We start from the raw sequence: 22,054 nt of genomic DNA, 5'->3' as shown, positions 1-22,054 counted from the left end.
TCTTTTCCGTATGGATTATGAAAGATGCCTTTCCCTTTCAGCACTTTTAACAGTGACTTTACTGGACTTGCTAACTGTTTTTTTAAACTGTTGAATTAGGTGCTACTCAAATTGTCTTAAAAGTTTGAACACTGAAAGACTTGTTTTCTTGCAGGGAAAGATTCCTGTGGTAGCTTTCATCCTGCCTGTAATACTACGCATGCTATGACTAATGCATAAATAACTTTCTCTCTTCCTTGGATTTTTGTCTGTCCTGCCTTATAATTTACAATGGAAAAATGTAATGCTTAACTGTTGGAAAATGTATTTTCTTACTCTTCTGTATTATTTATATATTGGATGAAAACTTCAGTTCTGAACTTCCTATAAAATTTCACTAAAACCGAGGAAGATATACTTCCTTCCTTGCTAAAATGGATTTTTAAAATGTTGCATACCTTCCCAGGTGGAATTTTATTAATATGCCACACTGTATAACCATCGATTACATTTACTGTTACAAACTATTTTGCTAGCCATCATTGGAACTTGGAATCAAGATGCTAGGCTAGTTGGACCCTTGGTGTGTTCTAGCAGTGTTGTTTTTATGTGCTTATAAAAACAATTAAAAGAGAGGTCTTTATTAAGAGTGATTCTTATTCTTTGCAGTAGAAAGGACTTGTTAACTGTTACAACTATCTGCATTTTTGCAAACTGATGGCTCATCATATGTATACCTGTTCTAAACAGATTTATTGGAAATAAATCCCATCAGTTTTAATGGAAGTATGTTCCAACTTCTTTTAGAATTGGATTTTTAGTCCAAATGGGATAATTGTAAAGGGTAAAAAAAAAAAAAAAACTATTTGAAATGATGCTCCCAAAATAATCTCCTGTGGGATATCAAGAAGGACTTTCTGCAGGCAGCAGAAAGAGCACTTATGTATCTCTAGCCCAAGGTTCAACATTCATTGATGGCTGCCTGCAGTAACATCACAGGTCACATCAGCAATGGTGCAGGAAGGGGTGACAACTAGGGCTAGCATCATGGTAGGCGTGGTCGGGCACTTGTCAAGGGTCCACTGACAAGATCCCTCTGGAGTGGCTCCTCATCTTCACCATTGCAATCCGATTGTTTACCTGCCCCTCACTCTGGCCCAGACAATGGTGGTGGGGAGAAGGAGAAGCAGAAAGTGCCACTGCTTTCTTGTTCATTGCCTCTCTGCCTGTCAAGCAAGCAAGAGGATGAGGAGCAATAGCAGCTGGTGACAATGGCAGTGAGAAGGTGCCCTCCAAAACCTTGAGCCAGCATTGCTGATAATACTGAAGTGTCAGGCAAGACCATTGGTTTCAACAGAGGTAGGGCAATGGTTTGGAAGAATTATGGCCAGTAATAATTTTCAAGTTAGGGAAACTAGAGGCTTTGTATATCAAAGAAGCATGTGACTATTTAATTCTCCCTGTGGTCTGGCAGTGATTGCCAACAAAAAAGTGGGTGCTGTAAAAGAGCATGAGCAGCTCCTTTGTTGCCAGTCCTAAAAGTAGCCATCCATTTTGGCAGAGTTTGTTGTGGGGTTCTGCACAATTACCCGGAACGATTGGAGGGTGTGCACTGTGTTTCGGAGCATCTCAGCTTATGGTAGTTAGTTAGTTGAATGCCAATGCCAGAACAAGAATACACCTAGCCTCGGAAGCCTAGTGTGCATGAAGGCAAAGCAGGCCCAGTGGGGCCCACCACCTCTTATTAGCACAGGGGTTTAGCCCTTTTTATTGGGAAGGGACAGTTGTGACAGATGGGGCAGTGTATTGGGTGTTATTTTTTCTACAGCACACTCTGCTGTGCAAAGTACTTTATAATTCTTCCTTGCTTCCATTCATTAACTATGTTAGATGGATTTAAGCTGAAAGATTAGTATCTTTCACCAGGAAATCTAGCATGCAAGGATTTGTACCTGTGTCTCTTAAATCCAAATCCAGCAATCTAGTCCCTGGACCACTCTGTCTGCTGATCCCAATGACATGATGTGATTGTGGGCTTTACTTCCCCTTTTATTTTGACTGGTGTATTTTTAACTTCTTCACTCTTGATGTTTAGACATTTATGCCCTAATTTGTGTCTGTGACATAATTTCCATCTAATTCGAAAATGCAACAACTTATTTGCTTTGGGTTAGCTGTTGCTGTTGCTAAGTGCTGGTTTGACAATCCTACATTTGCTTTCATAGCTTGACCACAAAGTGTTATGATTTGGTGTGTCATTTCCTTCATCTCATCTTCTAGCCCCAAACTGGGAAGATACCCGTAGAGAGCCATGGTAACAGCTGCCTTCCATCTGAGTAACCATGTTGAGCTGTCAGTGACTCCAGAAGTTCCAATAACTGCAGCATTGCATATATGCATAAACTCAGTCTTTGCACCAATTTTACAATATACACTAATCACCATTCAAACATACCAATTTGATGTCATATATACATAGACATAATCTTTGGCACCAATTTTACAATAAAGACTAATCACAATGCATTTCACCATTCCAATAATTACAATTTTACATACATGTAAACACAAGACTTTTAATTAACAATTTCCATATCTGTATAGACCAATTTTTTAGTGTAGAAGTTTCATTACACCTTGAGCGTGGTAGTTTCATTGCACCAACAGGAGTCTGGTACGGCGGTACATTACCCTGTTTCGTGAGATACTGCTTCTTCGGGAACACGCTTCTCACAGACTGTAAGCCAAGGCCTTTCATAATAGTATCCCATAATACATAATTTCTCATACACTTTAGGCCAAGCACTACTGAATCTAGCTCTCAAGGCTGTCAGGTACTTTGAATAGTACAGTTTAAATGCAGTCTTTAAGGCAGAAATGTGTAGAAGATGTTTCTGCAGTTGAACAGTTTCATGTGCCTTTAGACCAGGGGTGGGCAACTTGTGGCCCTCCAGATATTTTGGCGTACAACCCCTATGATCCTTCACCATTGGTTATGCTGGCTAAGGCTCATGGGAGTTGTAGACCAAAACATCTAGAGGGTGACAAGTGGGCAATCCCTTCTGTAGACCATTCTACTTTTCTGTTAATATAACTTGGAGACTATTGGTCTGGAAATGTAATGTAGATGCTTTGGTTTCAAAATTGGTGAGAGACTGTTGTAATACTACTTCATTTGAGGCCCATTACAGAGCTCTTGCTTCAAATGGAATAAGGAAGAAATTTAAGGCTAAATGAGAATGTTAAAATCATAATCATTTAGTTTGGCTGCTTATCCCTTGAATATCTTGGTACATAATTTTAAAAGTAATATTCCAAGAATATCATGGAATACTTGCATTGGTATACTTCTTTTTCTTTTCTTTTCTGTTTTTCTTTTTTTGCACTGGAGAGTGGTTAAAATTGCAGAAATCAAAAACTCTGCTTTTGATTTGCAAGAGCATGTGACTAAAATGCCTAGTTTTCAAAAATGCAGTAAATCCCTGCCAGAACATCCTCTGTATTTGAGTTGCAAAGTGACTGTTATGCACATCTCCAGTTACTTGATATTAAAAAACAACAACCACATGTGTTCTTGGCAAAAGGCATATTAATATAATAGTTGTGTGTGTGATTTTTGTCCCCTTGCATTTGCAGTTTTACTTTTCATGCGAAGTGCACAACTCAAAAAGGAAATACTACTTACATCATATCCTTGTGAAGCTGTCAAATCAATTTTTTTTAAATTTTTGACTGAGTTTCCTGCTAATGCAGAAATCTTGACCATATGCATGCACAAGTTGTTAAGCATAGGAATAGGAAGGTGAAGAGGGAACAATTGGTGAACGTGATAGCCAAACATAGAAAACAGGGAGTTCTAAGTCTAAAGCCATTATGTTCCCTATCACAGCAGAGCAGCAAAATAGCATTAAGTTCAATGGAAGAATAGGTGGATGTCAACGATGCCAGAGGAGGGAAGATGGAAGGAGGAGGGCCTGAGGATCATAGTCCAGTGGGGGAAGGCCACACACATTGCATTCAGAAGGTCCTAGGTCCAATTCCTGACAACTCCAAGTAGGGCTAGGAAATAATCCTGTATGAAACCCTGGAAAGATGCTGCCAGTCAGTGTTGACAAATACTGAACTAGATGGACATGGCATAAGACACCTTCCTATGTTCCTATAAGTATGTCTCTGTTCCTGTATATAGCTGAATGCAGCCGTAATTCAATTTTGGAGGCCTAGGCTATGAATAAAATTAACAAGATATAAATGCAACTGTGCTTATAATCAAGAGTGACTTAAGTGCTGGCAAATTTTATGCTGTCGGGAAGTTGCCCCATGTGATAAGAAGAAGAAAAAAGCTCTATGGCAACATTTTTCACACGCAGGGGCTGTAGCCTTTACTGTTCATTGTGCCATTTGTCATCCCATTTTGCATACCTGCCTTTGATAGACATATTCATTGGCCATTCTCATTGTATCCCTGCACAATGGAAGTTGTATCACTGGCCAAAGTCGGAAGAATTGATGCTGTTATTCTGAGGTCTATAACAGCAGCTTGCTTGCTGCCCACTCTGTTAAAAGGGATTACACAGTGAGTGCCCAATCACGGTAGAGACCAGATGGTCTTTGACTGATTCTTCAGACAAATTGGGTTTCGTGTCCTCTTATGAATAGAAATAGGTTTCTGAAAGTAGCCTTGTGAATGTAGTTTATGCTCTTGTAACATAGGTTCTGAATACAAATGCCCTGATGGGTGACTTCCCTGTTTTGCATTGGTCAATAGTCCCCTGGTGATTTACATTTACTCAGTAACAAGAGGGTTTGCAAAATTTATGTGGTGTTTTCCTTCCAATAATCTGTATTGTTATATCCTGTTTTAGCATAGGGCTGTGCCTGTTACCCTAAAATGTGCTTTATGTTGTTGACATTTATATGTTGAAGCAATTAGTACTTACAAGAAAGCAAAGTCATAAATATTTACATAGTTTTTAAATAAATAAATAAATAAAGCAAGCAAGTGTTTTAGTAGGTGCAATAAGACTAAGCCACAGCAGTTCCCAGAGTTGTAAAGCAAAATATCTAAGAGAAAATCTGTGTGGCTTTATGTGCATAAGATACCACAAGATTTAATCTGGAAAATCATTGTCATTTGTTTGCTGACCTCCCACTGTGGCTTTCTTTCTGTTCCTGCTGTTGTAAGTCAAGTTTGTTGTGATCTTTAACTTTGTTAACCTGTAGATTAGCAAATTATCTTCTAGGACAGTGAGCTTGTTTAATAATGAGTGAATTTTTTGATATGTTAGACAAACGTTATAATAAAACATGTGCTTCATTAAAAAAAAAAAGTACTCCACTATAGGGCAGCTATTGTAGTACTTTTGGGCTCTACAAACACAGACACTCTATACATCTGATAGCTAGAAGTTCCAAAAAGAAATGATCTTGCAGCCTTTTTAAATATAATCTTACCGCAATGTTCTAAAAAATAGATCCCTTAAAAAAAACTGTACAAATACAGCTTATTGTTTGCTCTTTGAATATATTTGTGTTATTCATTTTCTCAGTAGCTGCTTTTGTCTCTTCGTGTGTGCAGTGCCTAGTGGTGTTGTTTTGCTGGCGGATCAACTTTAAAACACAAATAGAGAGGTTGCCAGCTGGTTGGATGAGTGAATTACCCAGTAGCCTTTCACCTCTGGGTCACAGCAGGAATTCAGACAGGGTCATGAATCAACAACAACAAAAGCCCTACAGAGACTGATCAAATTGAAATGAGAGAGCTAGCTAATATATGCATTTTAAGAGAAATTACACTATCAAACTGGAACAAGTTTGAATTGTGTAACTATTTTGTCTTGAAAGACTTGGGGCTGGTTCAGACCCAAACATGTTATAGCAGTACAAAAATGTTCCCATGTAAACTGTTGTTTGCAGGCAACCAATAGTTTGACTAAAAACCATGTTGAAACCATGGTTTGCTATCTTGTTTTGTGGTCAAACTGTTGTTTGTGTAGATCATGATTTGTCTTGTTCAGATGAAACTTCCAACTGTGGTTTGCTGAGAACTGTTATTAAGGGAAGAAATATGAGTACAGTGATAGAGGAAGCATATGGTCACAGGCCTTGATTTCACAGTGCAAAACCATAGTTTTGGTGTTACCTGTGAATTAGCCCATAGTTAATTCAGTTGAAAAACTTCAAGCATTGTAAAGAGTTTTTAAAAAGCATTATTATCTGAAACATCAGAGTCATATCTGATACTTTATCCTGGACTATTTCGAGGGTAGAACTATTTGTCACTGAAATCCATTTGTTAAAGAGGAGTTGAGAAACTGCAGCGTCATTTCAACACTGTTTCAACAATGGAATATAAATACTGGCTGTAATACTCCTGACTCTTTGCTCTGGCAATAACTAGTCTGCTCTCTAATGTGGCCATAATAAAATATGGATGTGTGTGTTTAATTACTTAACTGAGACATTTCTCACCCTTGCTTTATAGGGATTCCTAAAAGTCCATCGATTTTGGGGGAAATTTGATGATCAGCTGTTAAGATAATGTCAAGGACACAGACTGCTAATTTGACCCACCTTTGAGTGATCCTTCAGGTTTGTCTGATACAGATATATTTTCATTTTCAAACCGATTAGCAGGATTTCATGAACTGCTTTAAGCTGTGGTTTAAAGTGGTTTGAACTTGTTGCAATGTTCAAACCATGATGTGGATCTTCAACTATGGTTACCACAAACTATGTCTTGATGTGATGTCTGAATTGAGCCTTCCTTTGTAACCTTATTATTTATATATATATATATAACAAGTTTTCATTCTGTGCTAATGTTGTATATAAATTGCACACTTCTGAATGCAGGCCAAATACAGCAGAAGTTGTGAGTAGTATAGGGGAGAGAACTAAATCCAAATAAGTGAAATTTTAATGTCAAAAAATGTTTCCTGAAGTTCATGTGTAAGACTAAAACTCTTCTTTGTTTAGAATAAGTGTTTTAATAACCACTGCTGTTTATATATACTTTCTTAATTTAGTGAAAGATGGGGAATTCAGAAAGCCAGTACAGCCTTCAGGGTACAAAAAGCCACACTAATTCTACATCTGGTACCAAGCAGAAGAAAATTCGCAGCATTCATGGTAAAGATGAGAAGTCCTGCTCTTTACATGGATGCAGTCACAGCACCAGTGGCAACAATTACAAATCCCGATCATTAGCCAGAAGCTGCCTTTCTCATTTCAAGAACACACCGCCTTATTCTTCAAGACTCAATGACACAGTTTCTAAGAGCAGCAGCCATGCCAAGCATAGAACTCACACCTTGGGGACCTACAGCCAAGGGAGTAATAATGCATTTTTGCCGGAGAATGGTTTTCGCTACGTTGACTTTGAAGCTACAAGCACCCATGTTGCTTCTAGGGAATGTAATGGGCACTTCTTAAATTGCTATGGGAAGAAGGAGAGCCCACCATCTGATGACAGAATGAGTCCAAAAGTTCTCATTAAGACACTGGGGAAGCTGGATGGGTGTTTGAGGGTTGAATTTCACAACAGCAGCAGCAACAGTACTGTCTCTAGAGAGGAATCCAATGGACCAGTTCAACTCTTACGGTACTCTCCTACTTCAGAGTTTGAAAAGAATAATGTGCTTGAAGCAAAGGAAACTTCTAGTGCTGACTATGCTGAAAGCCATCACCTGTCAGCCACTGACTCAAGACTTAGATCCAGTAAAGGGAGCTCCATTAGTTCAGAGTCTTCATGGTATGATGCTCCATGGGGCAATAATGGAGATATGAATGAGCTGGATGGGTCATACATCTCCAGGAGTACCCCAGATGCAAGCATCCAAGTTGGTTTTTCCCAGAATGATTGCAAGAAACCTTTGAACCAAAGCTCATCTCTCTCTTCCCTCCGTGATTTATATAGGGATTCAAATCTAAGAAGCTGCCAGACCTCCGATATTGGGCTTTCTGCAGATTATATCAATACCCATGCCAGCTTAAGCAACCGTGTTTCATTTGCCTCAGCCATAGATGTTCCTTCTAATGTCGAGAACAGAGGACCTCCACAGTACTCTTCCTACACTCTTCCCTGCAGGAAATCTACAACTCTTAATGAGGATGCCACAAAGAAGGAAACATTAAAAAGCCGAATGCGTCGGATCAGTGATTGGACAGGAAGCCTGTCGAGAAAGAAGAGGAAGCTACAGGTATGTAGTTTTCAGCTGAAGGTCTTTTCTGAAGAATGAGTCTTAAATCCTTCCCATTAATGTATGTGCTCCACTTGCTTTGCTGCTAAGTATATTTGTTCTGATACCATTTTTGGGGATAAATAATGGGACTTTCTCTTCAAATAATTCACTCCACTTCAGTACTGAATGGTCGAATAAACTGGACTGTGTATGTTTTCAATGTTATTTTGAAAATTGTTGACAGATTTCTACCTTAACCTTTCAATTAGACATTTTTAAGGGGTGGTATTTCTTCAGAGTACCCAGAATAATCTGATATGAAAAACTTCTTACCAAATAGCTGCAAGGTTGCTAATATACACATTTGCAGAATTGGGGCTCAACTTCCCTGTGCTGAGTAGAAAAATGTGATTATTTATTTTCATGTGCAGCTTTTCTCTCAGATTGACATCTTTTTGCATGTGTATTTGAGTACAAAATGGACCATATGAGGTGGTATTGGCGTTGCCTGTGTGTGTTTTTGTGTATAACAAACTATATTAAAGAAGTGTGGTAGAGAGCAATACCATGGCAAAGCCATACCCCACTTTAATATGTCCTGTCACTAACTCCATGTAGTTCTGCTTTCTCCACTATCACCACAGCAATCACTCCTTATTTCTTCCCCTATTTCTGCCTTTTTTGTATCATGCTACCTATCCATCCACTCATCTAATTTTATCTGTCTCCATCCTTGCTGCTGCCTGAAAGGCAAAAAAATCTATTCCCCCTGGAAGTAAGAAAACAGAGTGGGTTTATTTCTAAACAATTCTGCTGTTACTTCTTCTTCCCTTCTTTGGCTACTACAGGCAATGGATTTCTTGGCTAGGATCTTATGCCCAGGAAGGTTTTGTAGCACATTGTACATCGCCACTGACCTATTAAGAAGTCCACAATTTTAAAACATTAGCATTGTTCTGCTACATGGGTAGTAGGAATCTATGAAAAATAAGGGAGTTCTATAAATAGTGTATGTCTAAGCTGGCTCATCTCCTTATAACACTGAATATATACAATGCTAGCAGTGGCCTTTTCATGGGAAGAATGACCTTTTCCGATGACAGCTGGAACTGTGGGTCTGTGCTGTTTTGGCTGTACGTTGGAGGAAGGTGGTCATCCTTCCCAAAGTATGACCCAGCTTTTTGTTAAGTGTCATTTTAAGGGCAAAGTTAGACTGGTTCTATTTGTTCTGCCCTAAGATTTTTTTTAAAATGTACAAAGCAAATCCTTTGTTAAAGCTATTTAAACATCAGCAGAGAAAAACATTAAACAATTTTGAGGATCTTCTGATGGAGTTGGGAACAGCTGCCTCAGATATTTCTTTCAGAACTTAATAACATTAGGTAATTGTTCACTTACGACTTACACCACACATACACATGTGCTATTTTAAGCATTTTCGTAATAGTGTCAGGCAGAAATACTCCTCCCAATAAAACTGGTTCTCAACTCTTTGAGAACCAAACTCTTTGTCCAAAGATATCTATTTTGGAAGATCATGGCAGGAGTTGAGGGTAATTATTATTTTCTCCTATCAAGCCTTTTAAACTGCAGTCCTGCAATGAGCTCTGGATAGACCAACATATAAGTAGAAGATCTAGGAAATAGGGCTGCCAAACTTAAAATTAAAATCATATGTAAAGCATTTAACTCTGAATAGTTTAGTTCTCTGCCCTTCTTATAAAAATTCCTTTATGTAATCACAGCTAGTGCAAATGGGTAACATGTAACTTTGTTCTAACGGATAATTAGAGTTGCTGAAACAGCAAGCATGCTGTTCCAAAGATATGTCTTAGAAAAGCATATCCTAGAAATTCAAGATGAAGATCCTTGTATACAGTGAATGATATATGTTTAGTTTTGGAAGTTGTGGAAGGATCAAATTCCTTTCCCAGCAGGAATCCACAGATATTGGCCTGGTTTGCATGATCACCAAAGCTTAAAGAAGCCACCACCATGTCTTGTTTAAGCAGTGGCGTGTGTTGAGCATGGCTTGTCATGTCATCCTCAAATAACCCAACAATACGCCATGGGTGTCTGGTGACTATGAATTTAATTCTGGGCATCAGAACTGAAGTGTAGCCTCTAGCAAAAAGAAGTGGTGGTGTTTCTGCCTATTAAAAACAAACAAATTTCTAACACTTCCCCTCCTAAGCAGATAAACTATGCTGCCAGGCCAGCCTCTGGCACTGACCAGGTAAAGACGACATGTTGCAGCTCATGGTGGGATTTTTTAACCATGATGAGCCATGGTGCCTGTGGGTGCCAAATTGCATATGCAATCCCCCCCAAGGGGTTATTATGTTGTGTGAACCTGGTGAGCATGGGCTATGCAAGGATTAAACACAAAGGCAAGACAAAACAGCACTTGCATAACCATAAAACAGACCCCTCTGTGTCAGTCCTGCTGCCTCCACCCTCACCATTCTGGGCTTCTGACTGAATGGGCACTGCCATGTTTATACTTATATTTTATTTCCTGCTTCTGTATATGTTTGTTCTAATTCTTTTCTCTGCCTCTTAGCAGAGTCCTTTCACCATCCCTCATTCATTTCCCTGGTCTTTTCCCCTGCAGCCAAATGCACTTGCAGCTAGCATTGAAGAACGGGTTCTTCAGCTCCCTTTATAGCTCCCCCTTAGGACCGTCCTGCAGGGCTGATTTTTTTTTAAAAAAGCAGCAGCAACAACAACAGCAACAGTTTGTGAAGGGAGTTGCCTCATGGAAGGAGAAACACTGCAGTGAACTTCTTTGGAGGATAGTCTCTTCTTGCCTTTTTTGTCTTGGTATTGTAATACATTCCTGCTAGGGATGTATGAGCATTCCTGTGTTCATCCCAAAGGGTTCATCTTTGGTTGTCTTTGGAGCAAATGCTTGTAAAGTCTTGGGTTGCTCAAGGAACTCTTGCTCTGCTGTCGCTGCCTCCATTTTCCACCTTTGCTATCCCCTTCCCATTCCCTAAAGCTCCCCAGAAACTTAGCTTTGGGCAGAAGGGAATTTGAAGTGGCTTTGGGACTGAACTGGGAATAAAAGTCACTGCATCGCCAGTGAGAAAATGTTGCTGTGCACACTTAGGGTAAGGCTTAGTTGGCAGCTTGGAGGGCTGGCAGCTTGAGACCAAGGCTTAACAAGCTGGCAAGGCATTTTGCTATGGAGCGCTGTGCACTGGCTGGTGCAACATTTGATGTTGCAGAATCGTATGATCCTTAAGCATTAGGAATGTAAGTATCTGCTACCCTGTAGACTCCTCCAACTACACAAAAACAGCCTAGGTGATGGATTGAATGTAATTCTGCTGCTAAGTGGGCTTGACCCTGTTAGATGCCTGGTTGGGGGAATCACCTGGAAACCATATGTAAGGTGCCTCAGTTTCCCCCAGAGAAAGAGGAAGTGTTACATAATACATTTAAATGAAACTTTCAAAACAGATAATCAGGAAAATGGAAATATATATTGCTGCAAGAATCTGGCTGCAACCATTTGAATTTATTCTGTATAGAATAATAAACACCTTAAACTTGTCAGAACATGTTGGTATAACAATAATAGCAGTAATGAACATACCTTAGCACAGGGCTCTCCAATGGGGGTACCTGCAAGGGCAGACTGAGGCACCTGCCAAGGTATTTTCCCCCTCTACAAGTGAGTGGAGCAATTTCCTCATTCACTTGTATAGTGGGGAAAAGTGCTTATTGCTGAAAAATGGCTGTGGAGGGGGGCACGTCCACCCCTACCAAGGACCCTTGGGGCAACAATGAACTTTTATGAAGCAGTTTATGTGCCATGCTATTTGATCACTATATATGTTAACGTAAATGTGCTGTTTTCCCCCTTTTCTTAGGAGCCAAAATTCAAAGATTCAAATGAGTACTTTGATACTGGAATTGAAAGTCTTTCCCCAGACACTCTTGCTCCTTCACATTTCTCTGGATCTCTGTGGTCACCTGGCTCTGGCCAGATCTTCCCCCAGAGAAGTGAATCTGTTAATGCAATCAGCAGTGATGCTCTGAGACAGAACATTTATGAGAATTTCATGCGGGAGCTTGACCTGAGCAGGACCAACATTGAAAACACAGACACCTCCACAGAAACCGAGGACTCAAGCAGCGAGTCACTCAGCTCCTTGGAACAATTAGATTTGCTTTATGAGAAAGAGCAAGGGGTTGTTCGCAAAGCTGGGTGGCTCTTCTTCAAGCCTCTTGTGACCCTACAGAAAGAGAAGAAGCTCGAGCTGGTTACCCGAAGGAAATGGAAACAGTACTGGGTAACGCTAAAAGGTATGATTTTAACTAATGTAGGCTCCGTTACTTATTGGCAGCGCATTTTAAATTCACTTCTACAGCTCTTTAATTTACTAGAAAGGATGATTGCAAAACTACATGGCGTTTCCCTCTGTGTCACTAAACCTTCTGGCTAGAAGCACCCGCTGACTTTCTACTCCACCTGGTTGTTCCTTCAGATAGGGAGGAATGAAATGTGCTTCCTCTCTTGAACAGCATTTAAACGAGATGAGTGTAAATTAATACATTGAGTGAAGCAACCTTGTCGTTGGTAAACACCTGCAGTGAGCCTGATGCTTTATGGGTCTTGGTCATCTGATATTCATGCAGGTTAGGAATGACAGTAGCTCCCTTCAGGCATGAGTTGTGGGAGGGGGCATAACAAGATTTCTGAGGAAGGGGCTGTGCTGCAGGTTCTGCCCCAGTAGGGGCCCTGCCTTTAGGTGCCCACGTGGATGCAGTCCTAGCTCAGCGAAGGCCCTTGGGCAAGATACCTTTAATGGGTATACCGCCCCATAGCCGAAGCTCTCTGGGCGGTTCACATAAGATAAAACATTTAAAAACAATATACAAAAATTAAAAACCACAAAAACATACAAAATGCACATACAATTAAAACCACTGTAACAACTTTAGAAACAATGAGCCAAAAAACAGACCCAGGCTCATTACATATTGCTAAATGCCTGGGAGAAGAGAAAAGTCTTGACCTGGTGCTGAAAAGATGACAATGTCAGTGCCAGACGGGCTTTGTCAGGGAGATTGTTCCACAGTTGGGGGGCAACCACAGAGAAGGCCCTCTCTCTTGTTGCCACCCACCGAGCTTCCCTTGGAGTACGCACTTGGAGGAGGACCTTAGATGTTGAACATAGTGTTCGGGTAGGTTCATATTGGGAAAGGCATTCCATCAGGCATTGTGGTCTCAAGCCATGTATTGTGGTTCTCTACCTCTATTTACTCAACGTCATTGCCACCAGCTACTATTGCTCCTCACCTTCTTTCTCATCATTGCTACCCCTTGCTTGCTTGATAGCCAGAGAGCCAGGACCAAGTAGGCAGTGGCATTTACTGCTGCTCCTCCTCCTCCTCACTGGGCCAGGACGAGAGGCAGGTGAACAAGCAGGTTACAGGGGTGAAAAGGAGAAGCAACTTCAGGGGGATCATGGATGTGAGCCCCCAGCTGCACTTACCCATGATGCCCTGCGTAGATTTCCGTACTGAAGAAGCCTACGTGTGAGCTGCTTCTTGTGCATAAGCTTCCATGCAATTAGGACCCCTGGGAGAGCAGACGTTCAGTCCAACATGTGTGGCCTGCTTTCTTGCTTCCTTACAACTCAAGTGTGCTTGAAAGCCATCCCTTCTGACCTGGAAGCCTTGTTCCAAAATCCAGATGTTTAGAATGGTTACTTAGCATTGAAAGAAAGATACTCTGCATACGCTCAGTGCACCCTGTTCTTGCACCTGTGCCGAGGCTGATGTCTAGTATTGAAGTCATGTCACGCGGCAAAACCTTAATGACTCCTAGCTCAAATTAATTTCTGGATACGTTGAAAATGGATGCCAAGAACAATGCTGGAAGAAATTAAATGTATTTAAAATGTGGATTAGGAATAATTTACTTGGAGAGCAGGTGACCTTTTTTCAGTTCTTTCTTTGCAGTTTTTGTCCTTCAGCACACATTACTGCAAATAAGTGCAAAAAGATAAGCCATCCGCATGTTATAATGCTGGAGAGGGGGAGAAAGGGGGAAATTTTTATTAAACAAGATTTGGCTACTTTGAAACATAGTAGATAAATACTAATGCTGTACAATAAATATTGACAATGCCTAAAAAGGTGGAAATGCTGGTTTTATTAAATGCTGGATGAAAAATAAGGTTTTGTTAAGAAAGTAGGGAGGTGCCTTACACCAAATTCATCTGAGTATTGTCTACATGGCTTGGCAGCAATTTCCAAGATCAAAGCCTGGTACCTTCCCCATGTAAAGCCTGTGCTCTACCACTGAGTGACGGCTGTTCCCAAACAAGCCAAAAAGTAGTGAAAATGAATAAACAGGTTAATGCTGCAGCCCTATAAGTCAGAGGTGCAGATCAGCTTTATTATTATTATTATTATTATTATTATTATTATTATTTATTTATTTATTTATTTATTTATTTATTTATATAGCACCATCAATGTACATGGTGCTGTAGAAAGAAAGCTTTCTTTCCTATGGGACGAAGGCCCTTAAATGATAGATCAGGCCTACTGGCAGCCTCTGTAAAAATGAAAGGAACAATAAGTAATGCGTTTTCTATTGCCCTTGTTGGTTTCTTGTAGCACAAATATGTATCCAATTTGCCCGCCCTCTCCTGGGACTCCTTGTACTACAGATGAAAGCTTAGTGTGCCTCAAGACAAAGCATGTGCATCCAAAATGCTTGTACAAGATCACAAGTGACTTTACTGAAATTGCTGTCTGTTCCTGCTCTGGGCTTTATTGTGATTCCTGCTGCTAAAACAGTTTATCTTCCCTTATGGCAGAACTCCTTTTGCTTTCAACTTACTCATATTGTCATACACTTGAAACTCAGTTTGCCAGACTGGTGTGCTCATAACATGTAAATGGCTACAAGTTTGCATTTTTGGCTTAAAAGTAACACACAGCAACTAAAAACAGTATGTTGTGGTGGTGGTTTTATTTTCCATGCCTTCTTGTGAGCTGAGTTTAATTTATCAATAAAAGGAAAGATTACAACCATCTGGTTACCTGCCAAAAGTGAATTGATTGGTGTTCTGAGACTTCAGCAGTGCTTAAAGGGCCATCAAGACCATTCCTTTAACATGGAATGTTTTTCCTTCCCATCTGTCTTGCCTAATTAATTTATCTGGGCAAGGGTACTACATTCCAGCCACGTTCTGATCATATCACATATGCTGTAATCTGGCCCTGGGGAGTAGCCAGAAGAAGGTTGTCTCATCTCATCTGTGGATGGAGATTGTGACTGCTATTTGTTTCTTAACAAAAATATCTAATAGCTCCCACATAAAATGACAAAATAAAATCACCGTGGTAAGTTATCATTTTGTTTCAAACACAAATACTCTCTTTGGATAGTTTTCAACACATTTGACATTATTTTGAACTTATCTATATAACAAGGCAGTGGTGCCATTTCTTTTGAAGCAGCGTTTATGTCCTCTCCAGCATAGACATCTTTTACAAACAAGGATATGCATGGATCTACTGAGAGATTCCTTTTGAGCAAATAAAGAAAGAGAGAGAGAAATGGTTCCCAAATCTTTTGAAATCATTTGGTCGCTTTGAGCAGGACTCAAAATCTTTTAACAAATAATGTTCCTGGGACTTGTTTAGCAGAGTTTGAGATTATATACTGTGAGCTTTTTCACACATTAAGTACGAATTAAGTTCCATACATTAAGTACCCATTAAAACATAGGTGGGACACACCTACATTTTAATTTTTATGTGATGGCCCCACAAGTCTCTCTTCAATAGAATAGCCTGCTGTCTCTTCTGCTCACAATATGTTGGGGAAGATAGTCTTACTGATGTTTACCTGACTACCTTTTAAAAAAACTTAATGTTGAAGAAGGAGAGTGTGCAGACTACAAATTACTATATAGCTAAGCAAAGGCTCACAAAATGCTAGGGTATATATCCAGGTTAAACACTTTAAAAAGAACAATGCTGAGTGAGCACTCACATGGGAACACACAATATCCAATTAAAATGTTTGATATTTTTTTAAAAAAACACCTCTTTAAATATAGTACTGGTATTTGAAGGGGGTGTTCCTTGTCAATTACATCACACACAGTGTATCTTCAGCTCATGCTGCTCTGATAATGTTTGGATTCATGAACTATAGTTAAAGTATGAAATTCACTATCACAAGACGTAGTGATGGCCACCAATTTGGATGGTTTTAAAAGGGAGTTGGATAAATTCTTGGCGGAGAAGGCTATCAATGGCTAGTAGCCCTTATGGTTATGTGCTACCTCCAGTATCAGAAACAGTAAGCCTATATGCACCAGTTGCTGGGGAACATGGGTGGGAAGGTGCTGTTGCACCATGTCCTGCTTTGTTGGTCTCTGGGTGACAGCTGGTTGGCCACTGTGTGAATAGAGTGAACCCTCAGTCTGATCCAGCATGACACTTCTTATGTTCTTATATGGGCATGACCTTTGACATGGTTCCTTACCAGGGAAAGCTGTATAAAATGCTTTTGTAAACAGTAAATAAAGACATTCAAGCATTGTCCAGCCATGACAGTTAAACTGTGTCAGTTCCACCTGTGTTCCTGAATTCAAATATTGCTGTAGTTCAGCGTTGCCCAACTTGGTGTCCTCCAGTTATTTTGGACTATACCTCATCTACTCTAGCCATCTACCATTTACCCCAGCCAGCATTGCCAATGTTTAGGAATGCTGGGAGTTGTAGTCCAAAATATCTGGACGGCATCCAGTTAGTGAAGCCTGCTGGGAAGAAGCCATGGAAAGGCATTGTCACTGCCATGGAAAGGCATTGTCACTGCTAGTAATTGTAGTAACTGGTGGTCACAAAACATTTTCATCTAAACTCACCCAGGCAAGTGAGCCAAGTGGAAAATAGGCTCCCACGAATACCACATGCTCCTTTATAATCAAAGGGTAGACAGAGAAAAGAATAGGGGGGCATAAAGATGCGGAGAGTACTGAAAATATGACAGCACCAGATAGACATGTACTGGGATTATTGGAGTTTTATCAATCTTTCTGATTGGGATAAAGTTGTACAACTATAATCCCTTTTCAGTTCTAAACACAGTATCTCAGTGGTTGAATTTTTCCCTCAACTATTGGTATTGCATATTCTGCAGGTGAAATATGAGCTGGGTCACTGTCGGTTCATATTATTTGGATAATCTTAATGTGGACAGGCGCTCCTAATTCTGACTGTCCAGTGTTAATACTGTATTCCAGGAGGATATTGGTTAGGAAACCAATAAACCAGGACCTCATTTTTTTCCCTTTTATAAAGGATGCACCCTGCTGTTTTATGAGACTTATGGGAGGAATTCCATGGAGCAGAACAGCTCACCTCGATATGCTCTGTTTGCAGAAGACAGTATAGTGCAGTCTTGTCCAGAGCACCCCAAGAAGGAGAATGTTTTCTGTCTCAGCAACTCTTTTGGAGATGTCTACTTATTCCAGGTATTCTTCTGCTTGTTGTTCATCCATAATGAAGTTAAGTTTTTATAAGATATTTTGCCATATTGCAGTTAAAACACAGAACCACTAAACTCAGAATTGCAAAAGTGCTTGCGGGAAGATTGCCAAATGACATGGCCTTATCTCCCTTCCTTCTGCCACCTGTGGCTTTTGTAAGTACTTTTTTTATTTTTTTAAAAAAATGCTGCCCAATTAATTGAGAATACCTTTTAAAGGAATTTAACCAATTGATTGGCTAACTATTACCACTCATTTCTGGAATTCTTCTTTGAAGTGAAATTACTTTTGTTGTATTTATCTGATATATTCACCTACATTTTATGCAGCACAGGGCAAACATATATGTTACTGCTATCATGGGAATGCCAGTGAAAATGGTATCCTTGTGTTGAGTTATTTCCCTTCTCCATATAGGGTGTAGGATAACATATTGGCTTAGTACAGAGAACACATTAATCAATGAAGTGTGAAACTCCACACAGCGGTTAAGTTTTTAGGGGGTACTGCCCACACAACTTGTTCTAACTCCACTTTGTATGACTGTGGTCTACTGTGGAGTTGAGCAAAATCCATCATAATGTTTGATTGAGTTTCTCGGCCCTCTCTCCTCCCCTGGTCCTCCTGATGGTATCCCATCAGCCATTTCTGCAAACATCGTTGAGAAACATGTTGTCTGAATTGAGCCATCTTGTGATATGGAAACGTCACTTCCTTTGTGCCACATAATTGGCATAATAGTGGGCTTAGAGAAATAGACTGAGTTGGATCCAGACTTAGTCATATTAAGTCACGTTGATTTAAATGGGTCATGACTAATTTAAGTCCCACTGATTTCAGTGGGCCATTCTAAGTATAAATAAATCTGGACCCAACCCATATGTATGGTGTCCCAATTCAGAATAAGAGAGCAAGCTGATGGCTTCAGACAGCGTCTGGGGGAAAATAGAATAGTTTGGATTCCTGGATCTGATGCTGGAGGGAGCACTCTGACCTTGGACCTAGGAGTCCAAGCTTCCTGTCCCCTCAAAGCCGGTACAGAGATAACTACTCCAGCTGCCTCTCAGAGGTCACAAAGGTGACCTTGGAGAGGAGGGAAAGGGGTGGTTCTATGGGTGGGGAGGGGAGGGGACTGGAGAGGTTGGCTTACAAAGAATCATAGAATAGCAGAGTTGGAAGGGGCCTACAAGGCCATCAAGTCCAACCCCCTGCTCAATGGAGGAATCCACCCTAAAGCATCCCTGACAGATGGTTGTCCAGCTGCCTCTTGAAGGCCTCTAGTGTGGGAGAGCCCACAACCTCCCTAGGTAACTGATTCCATTGTTGTACTGCTCTAACAGTCAGGAAGTTTTTCCTGATGTCCTGCTGGAATCTGGCTTCCTTTAACTTGAGCCCGTTATTCCTCCAGCCTCCCCAGCCTCCTTCACTTCCACTTTGCAGAGCCCCAGCTAAATGGGCGAAAAAACCCATCTAGCAAAAGTGCAGAGTGGGAGCAGTGCCGAAGCAAAGATAGCCTCAGCACCCATCCCACTCTGCACAGGATGCCTGGCAGCCTACGAGTTCAGAGGCTGATGGGCATCTTGATAGGATTGCACCCTAAGTGATTCTAGACATTATGGGGAGAGGGCAAATTCAATATGGGGATGCTATTTGTGGTGGCATCCTTGAGTCACGCACAACATGTAGACCCATAGAAATGCTTCCATATATTTTCCATGAGCAGTTGTAGTTCTACCAGCTGTTAATATATGGCTTGCGAGTTAAGTATCCTGATAAGCAGCCTTCCCCAAACTTGTGCCCTCTAGATATTTTGAACTGCAACTCCCATCAGTGCCTGCCATCAATGGTCTGGGATGATGGGGTTTGTGGGCAAAAACATCTGGAGGGCACCAAGTTGGGGAAGCCTGCTTATAAGTGCATCTATTTCTGCATACAATAATGGGTAGGCATACTTCTATGCAAACAAGGGCTGCTTCAAATGTTTATTTTTCTTTCACAGAAAGCATATAGGGTGAAGAGGCCTTTAGTACGTTGTAGAATGCTGCTGTAGAAGAATTAGGAGGTGTGCATAAACTGCTATGGACAGCCGTTGAAGTTGTCACCTTATTTTTCTCTCAGTTACTTCCAAATGTAACTTACATTCTGTACGGTTCTTTAAAATTAAACTAATGACAGGTTATGTAATTGCCATCCCTGCAGCCAAGTGTCATGTGATGAATTTCTTCTTTTATACAAAGTTCTTCCTCTTTAGATAAAGAGTAAACATTACTAGTAATTACAGTTGCCAGCTCTGCAAGGGGACATTAGTTTAGCAGAAACCTTTTATTATTTGCAGGCTTAGGGGGGAAAGTTGCATGTATGCATCATGGAGCAATGGGACGGATAAGAGGACCCCACTTAAGCTGACCCCACACAGTTATCCTTGTCTGATGTTGGTTTTGGAGCTATCTAGGTTCTATTTTAGCATTTTGTTTATAATGTTAGCTTTTGGTTTCTTTTCTTTTAGGCTACAAGCCAGACTGACCTTGAAAATTGGGTTACGGCAATACACTCTGCTTCTGCTTCTCTCTTTGCAAAGAAACTTGGGAAAGAGGATACAGTCAGATTGCTGAAAAATCAGACTAAAAGTCTTATCCAAAAAATTGACATGGATAGCAAGATGAAAAAGATGGCTGAGCTACAACTCTCAATTGTTAGTGATCCTAAAAACAGGAAAGCAATTGAGAACCAGGTACTAAACAATTGATTAATGTCTCCACATTTATCCCTGCAAAGTTTGTCTTGTTCAGAGTTCACGGATTGTTAAAAGTTGGAGGCTAAAGAACAAATATTCTTATACAAGTGGCAAATCAGTGTTGCCTGTACAATGTTGTGGAGTGGGGTGCGCCAATGTTTAAGAAAGCCATCATGGGCAATTGTTCTTGGAGTCGAATTTCTCACATGTGGAAATCGTTATTTCTGTAGCATCCTGAAAGAGACAAGCCATTTTTTTCATTACACTTTCTGCTTTGTAAATTGAGAGCTCTATCTGTATCAAGTTTATTATTATTTATTTAGAAAACCTTTCTATACTGCCTTATTGCTCTAAAACGAGATCCCAGAGTGGTTTACGACAATAAAATACCAGTACAATTAAAAAGAATACTGAAAACCACAATAAAACAGAGCTGGGTGAAATTTAGGCTCATTTTGCCTGGCAAAACAAAAATGTCTCACCGGCATGCCTTAACTACAAAAAGGAATGGGTCAGTCTAGCCTTCCTTGGAAGGAAATTCCACTATCCACGTCCTGCATCCCCACCTATCACACCTCCTTTGGGTGGCAGAATGCAGAGATGACTGTAATTTGCAGCAGGTTCAGGTAGGAAGAGATGGTCCTTCAAATATGTAATGTGATGTTAATATTAATATGGTTTGGTAACTTTAGTTTGATAACTTTAGTGAAATAAATCTCCAAGCTCCTGCTAGCACATGTACTGCTCCTAATCAACAGGGATATGATGGAATGTAGAACAGCACCTTCTTTCCTTGTTTCTTGGGTCTTCTTCAGCCATGGCAAGATTATATGCAAAACGTTAACTGTTGCAACTGGTAAAGAATTAGGCTCAATATATAATTTCAAGAAGGGCTTTTTATGGTCAAATGTTTCTATATCTTGACCACTTGTACCTGGGTCAGTTTTTTCTCTATATTTAAAGCTAGTTGGAGACTGTGAGCATCATCACACATGGGAAAATTGTGTTTCCTTACCGTTGCTTCTCCGCCCATGCATTTGTCCCTCATTACTTCCTCTTTCAAAAGAGGAAGCAAACAACGTGCATGTGGCCCATTCAGTGGACCGTTTGATTGAGCTGCTTCTCCTGCACACAGCAGGAGATAGCAACAACTTCCATCTCAAAAAATAAGCCAGACTTACTGTGGTGTTTTTTGTCACACAAGGAAGGCTAGAAGGGGTGGTTGGCACACAGGACACAGATGACATCGTGAGAGGGACCTGCAAAAATCCATGAGACCCAGTAACGAGCATGCAATAAAACACTTGTCTGATGTTGCCCTGTGTCTCTCAGTATGCTTAAAACACCTTTCCCTCACCGCTGAGGGCTGGTGCGTTTGTGCCTCTGCAGATTGCACTGGATATTTTGGGGGCCAGTGTAGATACATTAGGAATCTGAGTGGGATGCAGGGTTGATCCCTCCTTCTCCCAGTGGGGGTGCTACAGGAGTTGCTGATCATGGTTACTTCTCGCCTCTCTGATAAACCAGCTTCCATCCGTGCCAGTCTTTGCCTCTTTCAACAGGACGTCTTGGCTGCCCTCTGCTATTGGCCTCTGCCTAAAACATAGTCTGAATTTGCCTTTTAAGTC

At 40.5% G+C, this 22,054-nt stretch overlaps 1 protein-coding gene across 1 annotated transcript in view; it reads left to right on the top strand.

The window, feature by feature from the left end:
- The first annotated feature begins 6,491 nt into the window (after positions 1-6,491).
- TIAM2 (TIAM Rac1 associated GEF 2) overlaps positions 6,492-22,054 on the top strand; it is a 100,128-nt gene continuing 84,565 nt past the window's right edge. The window contains exons 1-5 of the mRNA XM_063124527.1: positions 6,492-6,570; positions 7,008-8,180; positions 12,041-12,476; positions 17,505-17,677; positions 20,199-20,423. Coding sequence (XP_062980597.1) covers positions 7,014-8,180; positions 12,041-12,476; positions 17,505-17,677; positions 20,199-20,423 — 2,001 coding nt within the window. The 5' untranslated portion in view covers positions 6,492-6,570; positions 7,008-7,013. The remainder of the gene's footprint in view (positions 6,571-7,007; positions 8,181-12,040; positions 12,477-17,504; positions 17,678-20,198; positions 20,424-22,054) is intronic.

The sequence above is a fragment of the Elgaria multicarinata genome, chromosome 4 (assembly GCF_023053635.1).
Source record: "Elgaria multicarinata webbii isolate HBS135686 ecotype San Diego chromosome 4, rElgMul1.1.pri, whole genome shotgun sequence".
Classification (NCBI taxonomy): domain Eukaryota; kingdom Metazoa; phylum Chordata; class Lepidosauria; order Squamata; family Anguidae; genus Elgaria; species Elgaria multicarinata.
The sequence above is the reverse complement of the archived record's forward strand: the minus strand, read 5'-3'. Positions and strand labels throughout refer to the sequence as shown.